This window comes from Diuraphis noxia, unplaced genomic scaffold, assembly GCF_037042655.1.
Source record: "Diuraphis noxia isolate RWA-SAM2 unplaced genomic scaffold, SU_Dnox_SAM2 contig0003, whole genome shotgun sequence".
Classification (NCBI taxonomy): Eukaryota; Metazoa; Arthropoda; class Insecta; order Hemiptera; family Aphididae; genus Diuraphis; species Diuraphis noxia.
The window spans coordinates 12,258,508-12,283,168 of NW_028301713.1; the positions used below are offsets into that span (position 1 = coordinate 12,258,508).

Below are 24,661 nucleotides of genomic sequence, written 5' to 3' on the forward strand. Positions count from 1 at the left end.
ATAAAAAAAGACGACGATAACACAACAACAACAACAATAATAATAATAATAACGAAAAGAACAGTAAAAAAAAGGAAATTACTGTAATAATTATTCTACCGAAAAAATGTTCCACGCGCCAATGTCTGATGAGGAAACCGCCGCGTGGCCGCGCCACCGTTGGTCGCCCGGCTGGTCGCGCGCTCCAGTGTATCGCCGCATACGTCTGTACGGAGCGCGCCAGTCACTAGTCAGTCCGGTGTCCGACGTCAAACTGTTCAGTACACGTACCGCCGCACGACCGTGTTCACTCGTGTTGTGTGTAGTCGTCTCTCTTACGTGTTTTGGTTTGTTTTTGTTTTTGTCGTCGAACGAGTGTGTACTAGTCGATCGTCACCTGCACTGTTTTTTTTTTTTGATTTATTGAAATTTTTGATTATTTTTTTTAGTGATCTAATAAAAAAAATTGTGATTTATTTAATAATAAATAAATAAAATCTTGTAATTACGAAATTATTAAAGTACCTAGTATTGTTATTATTAAATCGAGTTTCGTGCGCCAGATGCTTGCAGTGATCGTCGCCAGTGATTTTCGACGTCAGTGTCTCCAGGAGAAATATCGTTGATAACCGCGCGGGACTGTGTCTTCTCCGTACGGTGATCTTCAGCGCGTGTGTTCGCCGCCGCTGCGGGATCTCGTCGCGCGCAGCCGTCGCTGTCTCGCCCGATGGCTCTGAACGCCACTACGTGTTACAACAAGGCGGTGATCGCGGGCTACGGGTCGTCGTACCCCAGTCCGCTGGCCGCCTCGGCCGGCGTGCCGTCCGCCCTGATGGTGGCCGCGGCCGCCGGATCCGCGGGCGGATCGCCGTCGTCCCGATCCGGATCGTCCGGGTCCAGTAGCGGGCCGTCCGGGTACCGCGTCAAGGACTTCAACGTGCCCCTGCACGTTGACTGTAGCGTCGAGTACGAAATGCCAAGCTCGGCCAAACCGCCGGTGGGCGGTAAGGTCGAGCCGCTGCTCATGATCCACCCGTCGTATTACCGGAAGGCCGAGAGTCGGACCCGCAGCCTGTTCGTCAACAACATGCCTGCCGCCGCGTCCGCGTCGTCAGGCCGAAGCAGACCGTCGGCAGCCGCAGCCGCAGCCGCCGCGGCCGCGGTCGGTGGCGTCTGCGGTAGGTCCGGCGTCTCTGCCGCCATCGCGAACGCCGCCGACGGACCGCCGCCCGCGAAAAAACCGTATGCTGGACCGGCGCCCGGAGTGACCGCTTCCACCGCGGCCGGCGTTTACGGCATGGTCACCGGTGCCGTGGCCGCTGCCGCTGGCGCGTCCCAATGGCCCCCGTTGGGCTCCAGCGCCGAGCACCAACACCACGACGGCAAACGCACTCTGGACATGGTCCAACGGCAATACCAACAGCACCTGCAGGCCAGTCTGCCGCCACCGATGATGACGGCCGCCTTGCCTACAGACAAAACCCACATGACAGGTTAGTTGACGAATTCGAAGATGATATTATTATGATGGTATATCGTTATTATGATATTATATAGTAAAGTTTATGCGAAAAACTCGGTCGAATTTGACCAACGATAATTGCTACTGCGGTCGCGCGAACGGTTCTGTCCCGTTTGTGTGCTGTATGTTGATGGGAAGAGAAGTGGTTTCGATGAATGGAAATGTTGAAAAACTGCGATTTTCTCATCTTTAAATACGATTAAAAATCACATTTTTTCGTGTATTAAAATATAGTCTTCCGGAATGTGTTCGAATATTTTCGACGCCGGGTAAACATTATACTTTCGTCTTAAACTCCATTATCGCTACCTCTCGGGCTATATCGTATTTCTCTTTTTCGCGCTATTTGTCATTCCTTCTATCGTTGTTGGTTATTAAAAACGGGAATTTAATCTTGTTTTTGGTCCTCGTCAGTCGTTTCTACGTCGTGTTCGTACGTGTTTTTTCGCCCGCATTTTTGTCATATCACTGCTCCAAATTTTTCGAAAAACAAAAATAATAAATAGGTGGGTACCAAAAGAAAAATGTTTAATTTCATATCGCTATCAGATTGGTGACGCCCTTTTCTCTTATCGTCGTCCTAGGTAGAAAACAATTGCAACGAGTTTTCTGATAAATATATAATATTATATTAAATTCGCCGAAAAAAACGCGTACACCTCAAACACAAAAACCAATTATGTCTTACCGTTTCGTTTTTGGCTCGTACATATTATAACTTTTTTTTACGAGAGAGCATTCCGTTTCGTTTTGCATTTGTACGGTTCGACGGTGGAACGTGCGAAAGTCGGAAAAACGGAGGGTCGCCTGTACATTGTAATGTTAAAAAAGTTTATCAAAAAAAAAAAAAAACTACCAATTTTTTTAGCGTATTGTCGGTGAACGAAAAATTAGTATTCCTCCGGTGCGAGGGGGCATTTCGTTCGCACAAAGAACGCAAGTCAGTGTCACGATGGCGGGGGACGGGAAAGAGCAGGGTTTTTTATTTTTTTTATCACATTCACGTCCGTAATTAACGTTGATTTATTGGTCCGAAAAAGAGAAAAAAGAATTAGGTAAGGGTATTATAAAGAAGAAACCTTTGTTAATTATACACTGCAGCTCGAATTTAAAAAAAAAAAAAAAGTATACTCTTTGAAACCTGGACTGTGTGTAGGTATAATGTTATTATTTTTATACATTTTTTTTTTTTTTTTGTTTTTCGGATAATTTCGTTTCGAAAATCGAGAGATGTTCCGCCGCGAAAAGTTTTCTGGAAACAACAACCCTCGTCAAAGAGCTAGCGCGCCGTGCCAGTGCGTTAAATCACAGCAGCAGTGCCGACTTCACCTAATTCTGTATACACTAATTACGCGCGCTTTATTATTATTTATTTATTTTTGTTTTTTTTTTTTATTATTTTACGGGCGCAGTTCGCGTATTTCATTTAATTCTGCTGTTTTGTTCTCGCCCGCGATTACGCGGTCCCTCGGGGGGCCTCGCTAATAAATTACAATAATAACGCCGCCGTCACCTATAAATTATTATGGCCCAGGGTTTATAAACCTCCCAAGTCGTGCAGACATTTTCGATTTTGTATTCATTTTGTGTGTGTAAACTGCATCATTTCTTCAACAGAGCTCTCCTCTAACCCCCCACCCCCATGTAAGTGGGCCATTGCAAACATCACCTAACGACGACGAACTTTATTGTTGAATATAATGTTATGTAGATTTGTTTCGGCGCATCAACTATCAAACGACCTTGTGCCTGAAATTCATTGTTAATTGCACGCGAATGTCGTATCCGTATTTTACATGTAGATAGGTACGCGCGCGTAGAAAAAAAAACACGCCGAGGCAATATAATATTATTGTTTTTTGGTTTATCGGTGGCGTTCTCGCCATAAATCTCTCGTCGTCGGCCCCAGGAGTGCAACCGTTTAAATACTAATTAATATTTAGCGTATGCGTCGTGAAAAAATATATTATGTATAGTTCTGTAGGGGCCCACTCGATCATTATAAACGGGTGTGTGTAGTTGTCCCGACAGAGATATTTCTTCGCCCGTCGGCAGCAGCGGCTGCGCCGATAATAATAATAATGTTCGAAAAAAAAAAAAAAAATAGAACAGGCTAAAAGTTACGTACATGACGAACATCTATTCAACGATTTCTTCTGTATTACGAATTATTTTCAAGAATTTTGAGCTTCATCGTAGTATATAGTTAAGCGACAGTGGTGTCCGACGACAGCACTAAACTGATCATTCCTAACCGCGGTATACCTCGTCCGCTGAACTTTCGGTACCTCGGTATATACCCTGGTACGCTTAGACCTAGCAACCGCTGCAGCTGCAGTAATACATCACTGCAGTGTCGATAATAATCGTTTTTTTTTTTCATTTCATCATAATTATCATCAACGCGTCATTGTAATAATATATTATATTATTATTCGAACACGTCTGCGGGAGAAAAATAATAATAATAACAGTACCTATGCGCGTGTGTGTGTGTGTGTGTGTTTCGTATAATGTAATAATAAACAAAATGATAGTATTTGTGTGTCTATTGAAATTTTGCTCATGACTCATGCATAACGCGCGAGCCGTCGCCGATACACTCGCACAATGGTGTCAGACGGCTGAAACGGATACGGTGTATACGTTCATTGTATTCAGATATTACGACACACACACACACACACACATTCGGTCATCCTTTTCAAACACACCCGCGAGTATGTGTGTGTGTGTGTGTGTCACTTGTTGTTGTTAATGGCTTCGCATACGTTCGCGTCCCGAGTGCGTCGACAATGCGGGGTGTCTAGGGGGGGGGGAGTCGTGTCGAAATTTATCGTCTTCGAAAAAGGCGACGGGTTAAATGATAAGATAATAATAATAATGTTTCGGAAAAAAAATCGTTCGAGTGTGAGGCGTGTATTTATATATATATATATATAGTGAGTGAAGCGCGAAGAGAGGAACGAATTCTCCTTACACTTTCCGCGCCCGTTTTAAAATTTATGTATGCGACTCGCACCACGTCCTACGACTGTGTCTCATTGCGTGTTATGGGTACATGTCGCAGAGCGCAGACAAAGTACTTACTTTTTTTTGATCATTTTATATTCTGACAGGGAGAGAACCGATTTCGACCGACGGCCGTCTTATTTTTTATAGTGCTATAAAATGATTATTGTAGTATACGCCCGCATTCGCGATTATTTTCTTATATTCCCGGAAATTCGTGCGTCCGTTTTTATCGCCGTGTAGAAGTAGTAAAGTTTTTGTTAACCAACTTTGTATACCAACTCTAGTAGTAACCGATTTTCCGGTATTATAAAATATTTATATATAGAACGGTGTAAATGCGCGCTGTATAATTTACAAACGGTTTTCCCCGTATCCCTCGGCTTGTTCGTTCTCCTCTCCGTGTGGTATAATAATATAACTCGTATACCATAAAATTTTATACACACACACCCAGGCCAGTGACTTTATTTTCGTTACGTAATAGTACGTAAAAGGAGACGCGCTAAAACGAAATCAAAACGCGTCGCATCGTCGAAAATAGACGACCGAAATATTGAATATTCGATGCACATATTATTCACGTTTTATCATCGAAAGACTCGCGACCGTGTCGAGAACAGTCTGTAGAGGTTATTGTTTTACTTTTTTTCTCCATCTCAGCCGCCATGCGCGAAACGTTTTTATTTTTTTCAACATTAAAATCCCGCATACGATGACGTACAACATTTGTCGACAAAAAAATGTATATCCCCGCACTCGTCTTTCAGCGAAAGGAATGATGAAAAAATAATAACACACCACTCGTCTGTTTATATAATATATAGCGTACTCGACACTGTGTATAATGTATATAATAATAAATAGCATTTGACCCTAATTTTTGTCGCACGCTCTCGATTTGCTTCAATTCCCCTCCTGCCGTCACCGCAACCCTTCTTCGGTCTACAAGTGCGTCGTTCGGGTCGTTTATATTAGTTTTCCGTCTGCGTTCGGTCCGTCGTCGTCAATTGGGTCTCATTAAAATCGATATCATCGCGCACGCTCGCGATGTAATTTAAAATAAAATATCGTTCAAGTGTTGGTTGGTCAAAAAACGGCTCATTATATATTATTATTATTATTGTAATAGTGTACGCTCTGTGGGAGATAGAGAGAGAAAGAGAAAGAAACGCACCATAGTCAATTATGGGGTGTATAATAAATGTATATAGTCGTAATGTTATAATATTATAGTATCAGCAAACGCGCACAAATAATTATTAACAGTCGGGGCCGATCGTCGATGGCCGTCTTTGGAGTTCCTGTTCGTACACGACATCGACGACGACGGGAAACCCGACACGCAGCTTGTACGTCTATCGCATAATATATAAGGACGTGCGGCGATCCGACCACATTACTCTCTGTGTGCGATCGAGAATCGTGACTCGACGACCAACCCCCCTCGGGAATGGTTACACAGAATTTTCGATTTTTTTTTTTTATTAGTGTCGTCACAAAGTTTTTTTTAAATTATTTAACTCTCGTAGGGAACCACCCGAGGGAAGACGGGAAAGACGCAGGCAAAAAACGTTTGATTGTTCTCGGCGATGGTATCTGACAACGTACAACGATCTCACTGTTCGTTTATTATATTATCATATAATTTAATGCATTATACGTAGATAATATATAATAATCGAATTCGTCGGTTAGATTTCGGTTGGCAGTAACCAATCCCCTTACCCAACTCGACCAGTATTTATCGATACGACCGATCTTAATTGCCTTTATGTTATTATTATTATGCGATCATGTTGTTTTCGTAGATGCGGTATTATTATTTTTAACGTATATTTGCAAACTATTTTTTCCACCAATTAATCGCGTTTGTACTTATTTTCATTTTGCATGCCTGCAGCAGGTTTCCACGTTGGGAGCTCGTTGAACATGTGCACTGTGCACAGTGCATAATGGAAATATTATTTATCGTCCTCGAATGGCGTATACGCGTTCAAATAATAATAATAATAATGGCACACAACGATGGTACGTACTATAAGGTCGCTTCTTTACAATATTCAAAGGTTTTGCGCCAACCCCTGGTGGGTCCTCCGAAACGCGAACAAGCACAACACATACACCACGTACCGAGAATACGACCCCGTGCTAAAGGGAAGAAAGAACGCGTCGACAAAAGAGGCGTAGGTATAATATAATGCGCCCTTTATCGAAAATTTTGATCAATTTTTTCCCCCATTTATGTTCCTTCGTTGTGGAATCTACCTCCCCCATCGGTAGGTTGTGCGTCTTTTCTTTTTGTACAATATATTATATTCCACGCGGGTCCAGTTTGAGCCACCCCGACGACGACAATCGGCCTAGCGATTTATTGCAATAAATTTACAATCGTTACACATTTATAATACTCGTTCGCTGCAGACACACTCACACACGATCGATGTACATTTGTACAATTATATTCACTACTCTCAAATACATATTATAATATTATATTTATTATTTTACCGGTGGGAAGGAGTGAGAGAGAGAGAGAGAGGTCATTCCTTTATAAGCGCGGACAGCGATATTATTTATGTGGTCCACGGAATGTATGTGTCGTGTGTGTGCGTACTATGCGTATTATATTATTGTTATTTTATAAATGGCGATAAACCGTCAGACCGGAAAAATGATAATTTTAAAACGGGTGACCGACGTTTCAATGTTCACGTATAGATATTGTGTGCGTATGTTGTATTATGTTATACAGGGTTGTACTCGCGCGCTTACGTATATTGTATAAATTTTAAAGTATAAACTACATCCGCCAACAACCTCTATGTACGCTGTACGCACATATACAGGCCATTACGCGTGAAAAGCAGTGTTTTGAACTGTATACCCATATACCTAAACAATTTTATACGTCGTACGTCGTATTTTACCGTATACCGGTCGTTAAGTTAATAACCGGCAACTGGAGAAACGTACAATGCCCGAATCGTGGTTAATTGATTTAAACCATAATGGAACGTTATACGGAATTGAGATATAATGGTGCTGTTAAAATTTGATCCATACATAAGGTATCAAAAAATATGTACGTCACACACACTGTCAATTACGAACGTAAAACGAACAGAAATAGGTCAGTCGTGGCCGTCGTCCACTATAAAAATCTAGTGTTTTAGCCAATAAAACGTCTATGAAATCATATACGACCCGTGCATCTGCAGCAGAGCAGCACAGCGCCCAGTTGTTATTTTCTTAGAAACGTGCCATGTCGGGTTATTGTAATGTTGCGAGTTACGCCCATGAAAAATTTACATTTACATTGTTTTTCTTCTCGTGCTTCTCTCCCCACCACCACCCTTCGTCCATACATACAATCTTAGTTTTCCTATTCTTCCGTCTCGTATAGATAAACATCAGTTGATATGTATATGTATGTTCGATGGTGCCACTGAATTTTTATGCATTAAAACATCAAATTGGTTTATTTTGAAATGCTTTGTTTCCGTTAATAATACAATACGACGATATTATGCATCCTTTTCTCCTGATTTTTCCTCCTCCTCAACAGTGCCAGCGAGAGAGAATGTGAGAATGTTGCACCGCTAGCTTCTTTTGCAGTCTACAACGGCGCCATAATTTCTCCGATCTAATTATTATAAGATTCCCTAAGTACACATTTTATGAGTATTAGCAGTTGCAATTTAAGCACTATGCGTTATCTATTATATTTTATACAGTAAAACGAAATTGTATTTTATGTATAGAAAACAATTTTTTATTAATTTCATCCCACGGCCCTATACGTTTCTAATCATTGAGTGTATAATGTGTATATAAGTTTGCACCAGTATTCTATATTTTAGAGAGCACAATAATTATTGTTATCGTGTTTCGATCGGACGTTAATAATGTTAGATTTAAATATTTGATTTAAAAGAGCGTATGCCAGTTCGTTTAATGTTGATACCTATTTATATATAAGATTATGATTCAATTTAATCGCGAAAAAAGTTTGAAACAATGATTTCCAGATGACAGTTTTTCCTTTTTTAAGCTTGAAATATTACAGGGACACAAAACTAAATATCTCGTATATTATAATCTTAAAAAAATATTTCTTTCTGGTTGGTTGAGCAAAAAAAATTAAAAAAAAACTTTTTCCATTCAAATTATGATATTTTTAATGTAGATATATGCATAATGCCACTAGGTATTAATATTTCTTCTCCCGACATAAAATAAACTTTTCTCGTCCTGATTAAAGAATTTTGGTTTTAATTAGCACGTTAGCAAAGTATCTTGAAGCGAAATCTCAAATACCTAGTCGTTTGTGTTGGAAATATAAGACCGTTTTTGTGGGTCGTACTACGCACGACATTATTCTATAATTTATTAGGTTATATGTACTTTTGGTATTATTGTACAGAATTAAGCTCGTTGAACACCGTTTAAAACCAAAACTCGTCGAGCTGACGTAATATAAAAGAAATATATCCGACAAACAATCTTCTGATTTAAGTACTCACGTTTTGTCACGTTGGCACGTCATAGAAACACTATACGTTACCTCGGATTCTTCGTAATTTTCTCTTCCCTTTTATCTCGTGACGAAAAAAAAGAAAACTTTTTCGCTGTTGAATCGTCTACAGGTATTAAAGAAGTTTTTTGACGACGAAAAACTTACCTTCCTATCCGTTTTCGTCGATCGCAATGTATGATATTATTATATGTATACAGAATTTATGAATATAGTAAAAGGTCTTCTTTTTATTAATTCTTCCGTGTTTCTTTGAGCTCGAGTAAATAACTAAAAGTAAAAGGGAGCTAAAAAAAGGATCAGATAGTTTTAATTAAAAGAAAGAACGATGAAAAAAAAATGTAAAGAAAAAAACGTGTTCTGATGGCGTTTTTTATTTTTTGTCCATGTTTAGTGCCGAAAGGGTGTTCTTGCTGCCAGGCGAAATTATTAAAGCGCAAAGCCCAACAACCGCCGTCGGTGCCTCAACAACCACAGCAACACCATATCCACCATCACCAACAACAACTACAACAACAGCATCTACCGCAACCACCTCATTTACAACAACAACAACACCTTCATCACCACCAGCAGCAGCAACAGCAACAGCAGCAGCAGCAACATCATCAACATATCCATCATCAGCAGCAGCAGCAGCAGCAGCAACACCACCACCACCAACAACAACAACAACAACAACAGCAGCAGCAGCAGCAACCACAACACATCCATCACCATCACCATCATCAGCAGCAACAACAGCAGCAGCAACAACAACATCAAGAGTACCACAAGTCGAGGCAAAACGAACCGCCAACTCCTCAGCTGTGGGGTTTTAACGGCACCATCGCTGCGGTGTTGCGCAACGAGTACGCCGGCAAACCGACGAAAACGTTGGGACGCATCACCGACCCGATCAACAACATCCTGACGCCAACGTACATGTTCTGAGCGTCGAAGTTGTGATGATATTTTTGTTGTATTTTGTGATAGTTAGACTGTTAATCATTAAAAACCGCGTTCGGATCGAACAGATCTACGAGAAGAATATAATATTACAATTAGGTATGAAACTTGTACGATGAAAATAGTAATAATCACATATAAACCTTTATAATAATATATGTTATCATTATTATTGTACCTAATAATAATATTATTTCATGTACGCGCGCGTTTAGAGCGTGTCGTGAATTCAAAAAAATTTTATTATACATAGTTGTAGACCGCAACGGGAATATATAATATAATATAACGACGATAATAATAATAAAAATATCATTAACAAAAAAAAAAAATATACATAGATAATAATATTGTATCATGCGTTCAAGTTCTCACATGTATTTCTTATCACAATACGATGTAATGTGTTGTGATCATAATATTATTATTGTCATTATACCGTTCGTATGCGGTTATGACAATGATAATAATTATGATAAATATAAACACACGCGCATTTATATTATATTAAATTATGAATATTATGTGTATACGTTTGTAGTGAAGATGGCGTCCGGCCCACCACCCTGGCGTGGCGGCGGGGGTGTCGTGTGTCCGCCGCGTAGTTGTCAAACGTCAGATTTTGTTTTGTTTTTAGCGGACACCCCCTATCCACGACCACCGGACGTCCGGAACGTAGGTACACGTTTAATATATTATTATTGTGTATGTTTATTTTTTTCATTTTTTTTTTTATTTTTTCGCCAATACGACGCACGGACCTGACCATAGAAACGTGCGTCGTCGTCGTGTACATTTATTATATTATATTACATTATATTATGTACTATGATGATTCCAATTTTTTGTTCTTCTTCTATATTATAGTTCGTGCGTGTCGCTTTTTGTTGTGTTGGCTGTGAAATATTGTGATAATAAAAATTTTAAAAAATAAATAAAAAGAAGAAAACGCACGAAAAATGAACTACTCACCGTTTTTCGATAAATCCTGAAAATTACCAACCGCCGTTTTCTCCAAGGGTATATCTGATAATATATATTGTATTATATTACATTAAATTTCTTGCGTAAAGACTGAACGAATATAATATCTTCAAAACAAATTATATGAATAAAAGACTGTAGCCCTTTTACAGTATATATAATACAATAATAATATATAACTAAACAGTCAGGGGGTATGAAAATACCGTATAAGTTCCTTATATGTATAAAAATGAAAATTTTACCTACCCTTTTTAGTTTTCATTGGAAACAATTCCAAACTATAAACGTGTTATGACCGACAATATTATTTTCGTCTGATACCGAACGTAGACGTTATTGTTAAAAAGAAAATAGAAAAAAGCGATAAAAAATTAATAATTTAAATTTTCTTTAGATACATAATCGTTGTCATCATCATCATCATCGTCATAAATCATAATTATAGTTATGATATAAACATAAAAGTGTACATTCCTATATATAATTTTATCATTATACATATTTACGACTTATTAGGTGTGCCTGTTTAATTTGTGTAATTTTTATCTAGTCTGGTTGGATAATGGGCCAAAGAGCTAAACATACATATTATATTTTTTTTTCATACGATAGCGCAAAATAATATCTACAGCGTGTTCACGGGAGGGGGGGGGGCTTCGTTCAGAATAATCACTCACAGGCCTAATAATAATAATAATAACTAAATAGGTCTATATACGATAGGACTCGATAACGTTCGAGAAAAAAAAAACGAAAATAAATACACACTCGAGTACACATTAGATAATGCTTTTTATTTTCTTTACAAACAATAAAAAAAAAATGGTCGGCCTGTGATACACCTTGATAATTCTCTGACATATTTTTCCATTTTTTCGTTATCGTTTAAACTTTTTTTTTTTTTTGAATAACATTTTAAAACGAATGAAATATATAACTATATTGTATTTGTAATATTTATTTTTAGATACCACACGTAATGTTAGCATTCTATTTGTAAATTAGACGTTAGACAAATTATATATCTATTATTATATTTTTTTTAGCCTGTACAAAAGTTTTTTTTTTTTTTTTGTAATTATCCTAATTTCAGGACGTGGTTTATTTGTTAAAAGAAAAATACCTAACATGAGAGAAAAACAATTTAATAAATACACGAGATTATTTAAAGGAAACTATTTGGTTCGTTTTTTTTCTCGCATTTACATCTTCTTACCTACCTATTGCTGTAATTTATAACTCCGTGGCACAAATTGGTGTGCAGTATACGGCTCATCGCCACAATCAATATAACATATTCAGCAGATGTTACTCCTTACTCACGAGCATATGGATTTCAACAACTGCATCGATAAAAATGCTATACTTTATTTTATTTTAGAGTATCGTCCATCGATTATGCACATTATACGCAATATGACTGCATTATATAGGCGCGTTCTATATTTAAATAAATACAATGCATCATTTAGTTTCAATCGGAATTATCTCTTACGAAGAATTACCCGTGTATCCTCCGTGTCCTTTCCTGTATGCGTATACCATATGGTTTTACGCACTCAAAGATCATCGAACGCACTAAAACGTCTCTGGAGGAGTGCGTCTGACATTTGTTTATTCAAAGGTCTCTTGCAGGGAAAGGAAAAATGGCGAAAAGGTCGAAATGAGCGAATTTACGAAAAAAAAAATTAACAGATTTTTCGTCGCAGTGGTTCCGACATGTGGTTTGAACGCGGAAGCATCAACATTATATATACGGCTATTATTTCATATAAAATGGCAACAAATTGGAAAAAGCGACGACTGCAGCAGTTCCCTATTCCCAACTGCACTCGGATGGTGTGCGGAATGTTTTTGTTTATTCTAAATACGTATTTTTACGGTTTTCGATCTCCCGTCGATTGTTACAATAGCAGTGTCATATAATATGAATATCATTATATAACATAAAATATTATATGTATTAATGGTGGGGTAGCCGATAGGTCTAGAACAACCGATTTCAAAATCGAAAAAATCACTATACACAAAATACTGTGGTGATAAATGGTCTTACGGTAGTCGGTAATGCATTAAAAAAAAAATTAAAAAAAAAAAAAAAAAAAAATACATATTTGGTATTTCATTATATCTTTGAACAGTTTAAACGTACACTTATAATTGATTTGTGGCGGCGTCATATTATAATACGTTTCGTTCGTCGTATATGGATATATATACAAGCAGAACTCATCGCTTTGATGGTTCTCTGCAATTTTATGACGTCGTCCTCTGCAGAGATTTGATTTTATAGGAAAAGGCGATGTGTACCGCCACCGCGTGTTCATGCTCTCGTTTTTATAATAACGCGATCGTGTCGCCGTCGGTGAGTGAATTTCCGTGGTACGTATTTATTGGAATAATAATTATTACGGATACGGGCCAAGTAATTATATTGTTAGGATTTAAGCATCGAATTGCCGCGGGATGATACGGTAAGTAGAGCGGTTCAGCGGTCTAATAATGGCACACGCACATGTAGAAAAAAAAGGCGTCCCAACAGACGGACAATTGTAAAGAAATCACTTTTTCTAATATTTCCATCGGGCGAGAAAAAAGACTAATGTTGTCGAAACTTTGTTTATTAATTATAATGCACATTCAAAGCAAAAAAATATTTTGAATGATAATTGATCAAACCAACCTTATACATTTGCTGACTTAGTGCCTCACTAATTCAAAAACAATCTGAGGTAACCTATTACCGTGACACAAAATGTATAATATACCTACAATATTAATTATAATAATATATCCTCAGGTGATGGGTACATAAATAAAGGCATCTGTTCGATTTAAATTTTTGGCGATGCTAAATAATTTATATTTTTACTCGTACAAGAACGAAAAATAAACGCTAAATGTTTTAAACTTTCAAAGAGAAGACGTGAGTTGGTGTCACTTATACAGTGATAATACATTATATGTCGGTAAAATAAATTATGTACACCATTTTCGGAAGGACAGGACGACAAAATAAAATCTTTTGAACAATGATTGGGTAGGTATAATAATATATAATCATAAATGAGTAATAACTGTACCAGTACATTACACAATAACGCAGATTTTGTTAAGATAAAATGTGTAGTTCAAATTATAACTATAATAGATAGGCGCGCTATATAATATAATAAATCTAACCATAATAAAACTCACATAAACTTGCAGGTTTTCAATTTTTTTTCTCGATCAATCGTGATTTTTATCAAAGTTTTTTTTTTTTTTAAATAGATTTTATCAACTATAAAAATACTAAATATGTAAAGGTAGGCATACTTAGTCGTATACAATTTAAATGTTCGTGTTATTCAAAAATGTCTTTCGGATATTCAAACTAAAACGACGGACGTGTGTTATGCATACGGTTCGACGATTAATGATTGTTTTTTAAATACTTACCAAGATAAAAAAAAAAAAAAATTAAAATTAATAGTTGTTGAGAGATGTCCTGATAAGTGGCATCATAATGTACCTGTGCTCTATAGGTAGGTTCCTACTTCAAAACGTTTTACTCCAAATCACAAGAATCGACCGATTAAAATGTGATAGTTTAGGTGCACGTGTACCTAAATATATTTTATTGGGTCAATGAATCTAAAAAGACAATCGGATATGTTTATATATAGGTTTAACATTTAAGCCGCCGCTGTGGTTAAGAACAACAATGCCGTTTTTGTCTGTACACGCGGCATTATGTAATAGAATTTTTTTTTATTATTTTAAATACAAACGTTGTTGCCGTCGTGATAATAACTTCGGATGACATACACAAAATATATTACGGTCACGTGATTCGACGACAAAGAACACCATCATTTCGAACGAATAAGAAACATAATAATAATGTACTTTGTTTTTAATAGACTTTTTTTAAGCAGTACAGATTAAAAAAAAAAAAAATGTGTAATGCGAACGTTTAAGGTCTCTAAATTGCCAAACCGATTTGTAGCTTAATAGTCTCGCACGTGTACATAATATGTGTTTGCGGGAAAAAAATTTAAACGTTCAACCTTAATGTCTGTTTATTGTAAATTTTACGATCCAGCGGTTCTTTTTTTTTTTTTTTGAGTACCTACCTATATTTCGTAATTTCAACCAAGTTATTTGTTTCATATGTACCATTCAAAACCGTGTCGTTATCATGCATGTGTGTATGATATTATTTTTTTTTGTATTTCGTCCATTAATCAATAGAAAGTTTCTCTGATTTTTTTTTTCTTTGCATTTCGCCGCCATTATAAACCCAAACACCAAATATAATACACGCTTGCAGAACAAGCAACAACTATTAATATAATATTATTATATTTACATAAAATGAAAATATAACTAATGTACATATAGCCACCTAGGTACCCATTAAAAAGTTTCTAAAAAAAAAAAAAAAAAAATATGTTGTACCATTAAAAAAATTGTGCACAGTTATTATCATTAGGTATCCTATGTGTAATATCATTTAAATAGTGTGGCTGCTTCGACCGACACATTTAAAGGCAAAATATTTTAATACCTATTATATTATATTATAATATAATACTGCGATTGTTCTATGAATTTGCGTATAGTCAATATCGAGAAAACGCTTTTGTCTTCGACGCGCACAATTTTATCCACGCAACACCGGCGAATACAAAATTTGAAAAACTCGCGATAGATGACTGCTGTGATCCGATTATTCGACGCATTGAAAAACTACTCTGAACGATACCGAAATGTTGCCGGACGAAAATTGCAATGTGGACGACTATCGGTGGCCAACCTATAAAGGTAACCTAGGCATACCAAATTATATTGATCAGGTATAGTGTGAGTCGCACATAACGCGGTATAATGTTATCATTTATATAAATAATAATAATGTGTGTGAATAATAATATAAAACAACTATGTGTGTGTGTGTGTGTGTGTGTATATCGACAACGTGCCCACCACCGCTGCGGCGAGCCAGCTGGTCGTAAGTCAAGAACACAAACGGTGTTCGCCTGTCGTCGGTGTGCTGCGTGGGATAAACTATATAAATATAATTATTTACGCGCGACGATATATAGTATTAAACAGATTTAGTCACCGACCGCCGATGTCTTTCGGAATGCGTAGTGGCAAGAGAGAGTGTGTGTGTGAGAGAGAGAGAGCGAGTGAGTGAGTGAGATAGTGTGTACTGAAAATAACAATCACGCTGTAAGAGGGTAGTGTATGAAATTCGCCTTTTTTGGAATTGTATCAAAAATGAAACGGGGCAAGGCAGCACTGCAAGCAGCCACTACATCAGGAATGCGTGAGTCTCTATTGGCATTCCGGTCAACGCTGTATAATGTATAGGTATTAAGGTGCATCAGATATAGGTAGGTGCTTGCGGGCGCTGTTATTGGTTTGGAATAAATTTCATTTGTTTTTATAACAATATAATATAATCTTGTCTGGACGTAAACAGAAATAAGAAATACAGAATGAGCCGCCGCATGTGTGCCTCATATAATAATAATCATAACATCATGTAATAACTATATACCATACGACGGATGGGACGGATGTCATGTTGTGATAAAACGAAATGTACCATCAATGCGCCATTATACATAATATGTGATATAATTAATGTAATAATAAATTATGTGTCTAATGTCTATTTAGAATACGGTTATATATATATATGTATATTATATATACATAGAAGAAGACGAACGGACATCAGTGATGGCGGCAACCGATCGAAATTTCATACTATATTTTACGTCATTTACGTAGCCCACGTAATCGCATCATCGTCTTAATCATATGCTTAAAGATACCGCAAGATATGTTTTACATTAATTATAAACTGATTTTTTAAATTTATCCACTGTAATATTGTCGATTTTCGAAACGATTTACTACTCTTATTGATATATAACGATTACCGTCTTATTCCATTTTATTAATTATATTAAATTGTACAGATATGCAATTATTCAAAATGTACCGAAAATATTGTGATACCTCGAAAAGTCGAAAGCAGTAATTTAGTACGCCGTCGCGTCGTGGCCACTGCTCGAGCGGTTTTGTTCCCATGATGGCGGACGGACACGGAATACGGACGCCCCGTCGGAGTTGAATAGGTATGCCTTTGTCTTCTGCTCGTAATTTTACGCGGAAAATGACACGGCGTGTCTCGTCGGTTATGTCACGAACGGAAATGATTCAATCTGGGAAAATGAATTGTTTCGTATATAGGGTGGTGAAAACTATACTCATCGACCAACAAATGGGTAACGAAATGTATAGAAAAGTAATGTTGGGAAGGGGTAAATATCGTGGCAAGAGGATAAACTGCAATATGCAGTCGGGCTTTTTCACAAAAAAAAAAAAATGATTGTAAGGATAAAAATAATAATAATAATAATATATATATATATTTTTATAATAACCTATATATACCATAAATTTAGGAATCTTGTATTTGTTTATTTTTTTTTTTTGACCAAGTCACGGACGTAGAAAACGTTTCCGGTCCAAACAAACATAATATAATACAAAAACACACCGACTCGCACACGAAGAATCATTTCCAGTTTCCAACTCGCGAAATGTCAACGAGGTAGGAATACGAAACGCGTTTTCAAGTGGCAATTCAACGTTATAATGATAATAATCGCACAACACGGCAGTGTCCGCTGTAAATCAATATTTGCAATGTAAATGCGAAATCGTGATATTATTATCTTATTGACACCCATGTAGGTTGGATTTCGATTTCGGCGCCGAAAGAAAAACGTCGTCACTCGGCCGAGTACGTGTGGCCGTGCTCGTCTCGCAGCGATGATCAGTTGTACCTACAACACAGCACTTGTCTGCTGCCAATTTCAATGGTACCTACCTACCGGTATAATGGTAATGGTATACATGGTAATATATTGTTACTATATTAATTATATTATGCTATTATAATGTATTATTATTATTATACTATAATATATTATGATATTATATTATTACTATATTAATTATATTATAATATTATAATATACTATTACTGTTTTAACAATATTTTGATATTTTTATTATATGTATATTATACTATAATATATTATTTAATATTTAAATACCTCTTGTACAATGTTATGTGCGTGCTTATTATTTTAATATAACCACGCGATGTTTTTCGAGATAGCTAGTTGATTTCCGCCGAATAAACTCTAATAATATAATGTTATGATGCCGAGTGATTCATTATTTTGTAGCGCTTGCGTCATCACAAAATGTAAATACCATCATAAAGCTTTTGAAAAATGTAAGTCGTATCATAGTTCCTGACTCGAACATTTTTATTCACTTAACTCCGCTCGTCAAAACGTTAAAATTTGTAACTATAAGGTTAAATTATCCCTAGAATTTCGATTTTGTTTGATAAATTTCTCACAAACGTATTTACCGGTTTTTGGAACTTTAAATTCAAATTGTATGCCTACTGTTAGATCGTCAGGAATAACTTAAAAAAAAATTATTTGGATCTTAAAGCGAACTGTATAATAGGCTTTATTTTAACTTTTTATAGCTGTGGAATCACTTGTACAACAGTGGTTTTCAGTGTGCCGCGAGTATCCACTAGGTGTGCTGCGGTTTTTCCATAAATTACCGATTGTGTTGAATTGCGAATAAAAACACTATAAAAGCACTTACGAATATCAAAAATAGAAGTAGTAGTCTGTCAACTATTCGTCCAAGAATTAAAAATATTTGTAACGACCATCAGGCACACATTTCTCATTAAATCTACTTATGTATAAACTACACTTTTTTTCATGTAAATATAATTACTAATACAATGTAATTATAATTAATAAATATTTGATAGCCCATCAATCACACATTTCTAATAAAATGTATATAAAATTATAATTAATTTTAAACAACTTTGTTCATCTAAAAAAAGGTAAGTGTGCCGTGTACAATAAAAGTTTGAAAACCACTGCTGTACAACTTTGATACGCGACTATGTCGCAAATAATATATGGTCATAATTTATGTATAAAACAATAATTTATGCCGTTATCGCGAAGCGTATACGATTATAATAATAGTATGATTCGAGCACAAACACCTACGGTCATTAAAAGTAGTAAAAAATATTAATTGTATAAAAAATAATATTTTTTTCAAATGATTCGTCATGTATAGGTATTTTAATAATGACTTATAATCATTCGAAACAAAATATTTTCCAAACGTTCACGCTTTCTTAAAGGAATCACCCTGTATGTAATATATTATACCTACAACAACAGCGTCGCTTTTTGTTTTAATTGGTTATATATCATATAATACATAACATAACATGACGTGTATAATTTATATTAGTATATTGTAGTAGGTAACCTACATAAAATTGTTTGTTTTTTTTTCTAACGTCCATGTAAAATATTTATACATTTATTTATTGTTATTATTTTGTTTACGGTCTGTAGTTGCGGAATGTGTCTTTACTCCTTGTGTATAATAACGACATGTACCTTAGAATAGTAAATTATCATAATTATTAATCATGACGCGTAGGTATGCCTTACACGCGTTTAGAACCAATAATACGTTTGTATTGATAATCCGATAACTTTAACAACTTCTTTGTTCCGAGCGTTCTGACATTCGAAGATATTATAATATTACGATATTGATTTAATATAATAAACCAATGGCATTCTATCTTTTAATGCCAATTCTGTGAATAATAATTATAACTCATATTAAGCGCATTACTTACCTATTCCCACTTATAGGCTATACATATTGATTAAATGTTTATAATTTAATACGGTTTATCGTGTTTTCGTTTTGCTATTGGCGTTTCAATTTTAGGTTCGGCGTCGCGCCGCAGAGGACTGGCGGAGGTTCGTGAGAATCAAGTATAATAATATTGTTTTAATCGTCGTCATTTCACTGGAATTTTGCGATTTTCCTGCACAGCGAAAACGGAGAACGTTTCGTGTACTGCAGGAGCTGTATTAATATAGGCACCTACTGTGCAGTGTGCGTTACATATATAATTATTATTATACAGTATACCTGCTGCACAGTAGTAGAATGACGACTATTATTACAGTTTTAAATGTTCTTTTACTAGACGAAAATAACAATTATTACGACATTTTCCTAGCATGTACGCCTACTGCGAACGAGTCATAAAATAAAATATGGTAAGCGTATTTTTATTTCTAATGAACTTCACTATTATTTAAGTCACGAACCGCTCGTATGCAACACTCATTACGTGTACTTAATTTTTTTTTTCTCGATGATTAATCGATTACGTTTAAAAGAACACAAATTGTGTGGAAACTTATTGTTCGGTAGAAAAATAACAATTTCGTCGCCGTCAAAGAAACCGACCGGCATATAGTGTTGGTGCACATCACGTCACAATGATTATAATAATATATATATATATATGTATATGTCGTCTTTGCATCATACACACGAGTGGGCTTATATTTTGGGTAAATACATCCACTGTGATCACCTTCACCACCGGTGGCTAATCACAACAGGACTTGGCGTCTCGGGTTTTTTGAATCATATCAGTAACATAATATAATATTAATATTATTTATGAATCGTCACGGCACGCTAAGAATTTCGGTGTATATTATAATCTGTTATAAGCTATACGTACATATTATTATAATTTATTTTAGATATCATTGTAATAAAAATATTTTTCTCGTATTAGTACATATAATATAATAGATTAATACCTATCAGTGTTTGGAAAGAACGCAATTTACCTAGTAAACAATATTTTTTTTTCTCCGAAAAAATAGCACGCTTATATTTTTATTAAATATTTATATTTCTAACAATTATGTTTATGGTGTTTAAATTTATTCGAAAATTTATATCATATTATATTATATTTAATAATTAAATTATATCAAGTTATTTAATTTAATAAACATTTGTCTATTATAAATTTTATAATATTCTCATTGTGGCTTGGCGCTGTGTGGTTGCGGCAATCAGTCACGCGACGTGATTGAGAATACGCACCGCCCGCTGCCTCAGGTTCCCGGATGGGTGACCACCCGGGTTCTTAGTGACAAAATCTTGCCGCACATAAACGTATTGCCAACTTACCATACCAACCCTCACTGTTAAAGAACTACTAAAAATAACCAACCAATGGCGTATGTTACCACATTTATTTTTAATTTTTAAATTTTTTTTTTTTAAATCCTATTATATTTATTTGATCACGAATTAAGTAACAACGTGGCGACACCACCTATGTACGCATGAATATTTTATATTATGTATAATATTATGTTTAAGGCCGTAACTAAATTAATAATGTCGCTCGGAGAACACCTACTCATTTTGTTATAAAATATTTATTTTTTTTTATTTTTTTTCACACTTTTTTAAACGTTTCGGTACTCAAGGCCTCCTTCCCGGTGAAACGCGTGATTGGCAGAGGAGAACATCATCAACATGGCGTGATGGTTATACCGGTGACGGCGGTTACTGGTTGCTACCGATTAATGGTTGCACACTTACACTGTATATATTATACACTATATATAACATGTATATATATATATATTATTTCGTGTTTATACTGTATAGTTGTTGCTGTGTACGTGATTATGCCGATTGCAGCTAATCGATCGACCAAAACGCGGTTAAACGGTTTAACTTTCTCGGAGAGCTGCAGTCGAAAACACCATTGACGGCGTATACAGATCGACGAGTACCTCTCTATCGCTATCTCTCTCTCTCTCTATATATATATATATATATAATATATCCGTAAAATTTAAAAATTATAATAATAATAATATCGGCGATTTTAAAGGCTGATGGATAAGAAAAATTAAAAAAAAAAAACAAATGTTATGCTCTGCATTCATATTATATTATTAAGTGTGTTCTTTCTTGTAAGTATACTCAATACGCGATCAGCTCGTCTATGTAATAAATAATAATATATGCGCTGAACAATCATATAATTGCCTATATAATGGGTGTTGAACACCAAAGCCATTTTTCCGAACTTGGAACTACGTGACCCGAAATCGAGAGAACGCCGTTCTGTTTTTCAGTACCTAATCAGTATATAACGAATAATGATAATAATCTTAATATTATAATATGTTGCATATACGTATCGTATAATAATATAATGTAACCCATCTAGTATGTTATATAAATGTAAAAGCGATTATTTTCCTAATTATTTTTTTAGTAATCAATGTATAATGCACTGCTGTGGTAATCACTTCGTTTTCGTTGTCGATACACATAACATTAATGTCATACTTGTATATTATAATATTGCGGCGGCGCGATAAATCTGAAAATTCAATTTCGGCATATGATATTATATAGATGAGTATACAGTGTCCGCGCATTTTTGCTCTGTGTGTTATCATTATTCCATGACGCACATATTGTATACGTAATATAATATTGTGTTTGTTTATCAGTTATAGTAATGTGTATTCATATTATATTGTGTACTTTTTTTTTTTCACAGAGAAAAACTTTCTACATTGTAATGTCCTTTTTGTTTTAGCCGAATCCCCGCGTGTGCGTCACCGTCCGAATGCAAATTCGAGTTGGATCTAAAACAAATTTACTCTAATGCCAAAACTTTTTTCGACATTAGATATATATTATTATATATAGACCTGAAACCGTCACAGTGTTATACACGCCACTCACGTGTGGTTCTCTTATATGCGAACCGGTTGTGCGTGTACAGAAATGAAAAACATTTATGAAACGATTGCACGGTGTTTATAACAATAATAATAATAATAATAATAAATAAATACGTATTAGAAAACATTATATTATTATTATTATGTCTATGTTATGGGCATAGTCTACATGCAGATTTATTTTAATTCGATTCAATTTTTTTTTTTTTTTTTTCTAATGCGGTGAAGGTTACCGCTTCGCAATTCGAATGCTAATTATTGACAATGGTATTGGGAAAAAAACAAACGCCGCACGTGAAACCCGTCGATAAAGAAATAATTATCTATGCGATTCTGTCTCGTCCATGTCCGACAATAATAATACATAATATGCACACTTATTATATTATTATATACGGGTAAAATGCGTGTACAGTTTTCCTTTTGTTTAAATAGTTTTCGTGAGAACTTGTGTGTATAGTGATATAGTTGTATTATACATGGTGAATAAAATAATAATATAATGTAGGTAGTAGGTATATACGCGTGTATATTATGAATGCGCCATTGGAAACGACGTGTGTTTGGCAAATCGCTTTTTTGGCAACGTTTCTCGGTAACAATCACGTATTCATTATTTTTGATCGATTACAATAAAACGATGCGTGCACAAGGGAAATTTCAGGGTAGGTATACGTGCAATCTATTTATTTTTCTACCTTATAAAGCGGCGTATATATTCACTTTAACGTATATAATATTTGGCGCGGGTGTATATTGTGCACACGTCATAACCGTAGAATTCTATGCATTGAATATAATTTGGTCACGTACATGGAAAACATAATTGTATAACGGCGTGGTGTTGTTTAACGCGAATTCGTTAGGAATATTACGAATGGAGCGTTTGACTGTAACGACTGTGGAATGAAAAAAAAAAAAAAAAAAAATGAAAAGTGTCAGGTAAACGAATTATTGTTTTCGACATATTAATTTTGAACCGTGTTCACTATTCAAACTATACATTTGCTTAAGTATTTTATTTTTACGCATTAACATCTGAATCGTAAACCTATATTGTTATATTATAATTTCATTTGCTTGTTTTTATTGTTTGAAATATTTGATGTGTACCATAATAATATTATTATTAAAATAACATCAATATGTTTAAATCGTGGGAAATCAATTTTTAACAATACCTTACTAATTTTCTACGAACGTGGCTTGTGACAACTCTGCAAACGTTCGTAAAAAAGTGTGTAATAGACAAAAAAATATTATCATATCTAAATGTATATTATTATTTATTGTATATGATGGTCTTTCGAACCATGTTAATTAGGCATATGTGAAGAAACACGTGTTAGATTAATGAGTTATTCTAAAGTAATAAATTAATAAAAAATGAATGAATTCGTTTTTTCTCACATCATTAGGAACTACTAAGTGTAATATAAACAAATCAAAATCATTAAATGCTTATCGACTATTTTTTTTTTTTAATTATTATTGCAACAGCATGCTTAGGCAGTATGTATCATTATAGATTTTAGAATTTGTAATCGGACCGCCGTGTAGTTACAATATTATGCTTATGATATATTATAATAACAATATATAACTGATAATTACGATGCGCACGAACATCCATGACCTTTTATCAAAAAATAATATTTTATTATTGAAACACAAATCGAGATAATTTCTGTAGTTTTCTGCACATTCGTTTTCGAATTTGAAACACTGAATAACCACCACCGTATCTTCGTCGTCGTGCATAACATATAGTCACGCCTCACGCATAAACAACATCAAATCATATATGACTAATTATTATACATAACATTATTATAATTGAGTGTTATTAAATAAACCTTATACAAGTATGTAGCTCCTCGAAATAGTCGTAGATTGTGTAATAATATGTCTTGTTATAATTATATTAGTGTCGTTTCTATCGGG

General features: G+C 35.3%; 1 protein-coding gene and 1 long non-coding RNA gene across 2 annotated transcripts; both read left to right on the plus strand.

Annotated features, from left to right (window-relative positions):
• The first annotated feature begins 211 nt into the window (after positions 1 to 211).
• Positions 212 to 12,160, plus strand: LOC107161933 (uncharacterized). Its single transcript, XM_015508558.2, has 2 exons — positions 212 to 1,472; positions 9,445 to 12,160. The coding sequence occupies exons 1-2, from the start codon at positions 707 to 709 to the stop codon at positions 9,981 to 9,983; spliced, it is 1,305 nt and encodes a 434-aa protein (XP_015364044.1). The 5' UTR covers positions 212 to 706; the 3' UTR covers positions 9,984 to 12,160.
• Positions 12,161 to 16,584: 4,424 nt separating this feature from the next.
• On the plus strand, positions 16,585 to 22,545 carry LOC149056734 (uncharacterized). The gene is made up of 7 exons (XR_016191177.1): positions 16,585 to 17,378; positions 17,490 to 17,679; positions 17,745 to 17,909; positions 19,857 to 20,006; positions 20,119 to 20,194; positions 21,437 to 21,554; positions 21,621 to 22,545. It is a non-coding gene; the product is annotated as an uncharacterized LOC149056734 (long non-coding RNA).
• The last annotated feature ends 2,116 nt before the right edge of the window (positions 22,546 to 24,661 follow it).

Coding starts and splice junctions, on each gene's coding strand:
- LOC107161933 (XM_015508558.2), top strand. CDS start 707: ATGGCTCTGAACGCCACTACGTGTTACAACAAGGCGGTGATCGCGGGC. Junction 1,473..9,444: donor AGACAAAACCCACATGACAG/GTTAGTTGACGA, acceptor GTCCATGTTTAG/TGCCGAAAGGGTGTTCTTGC.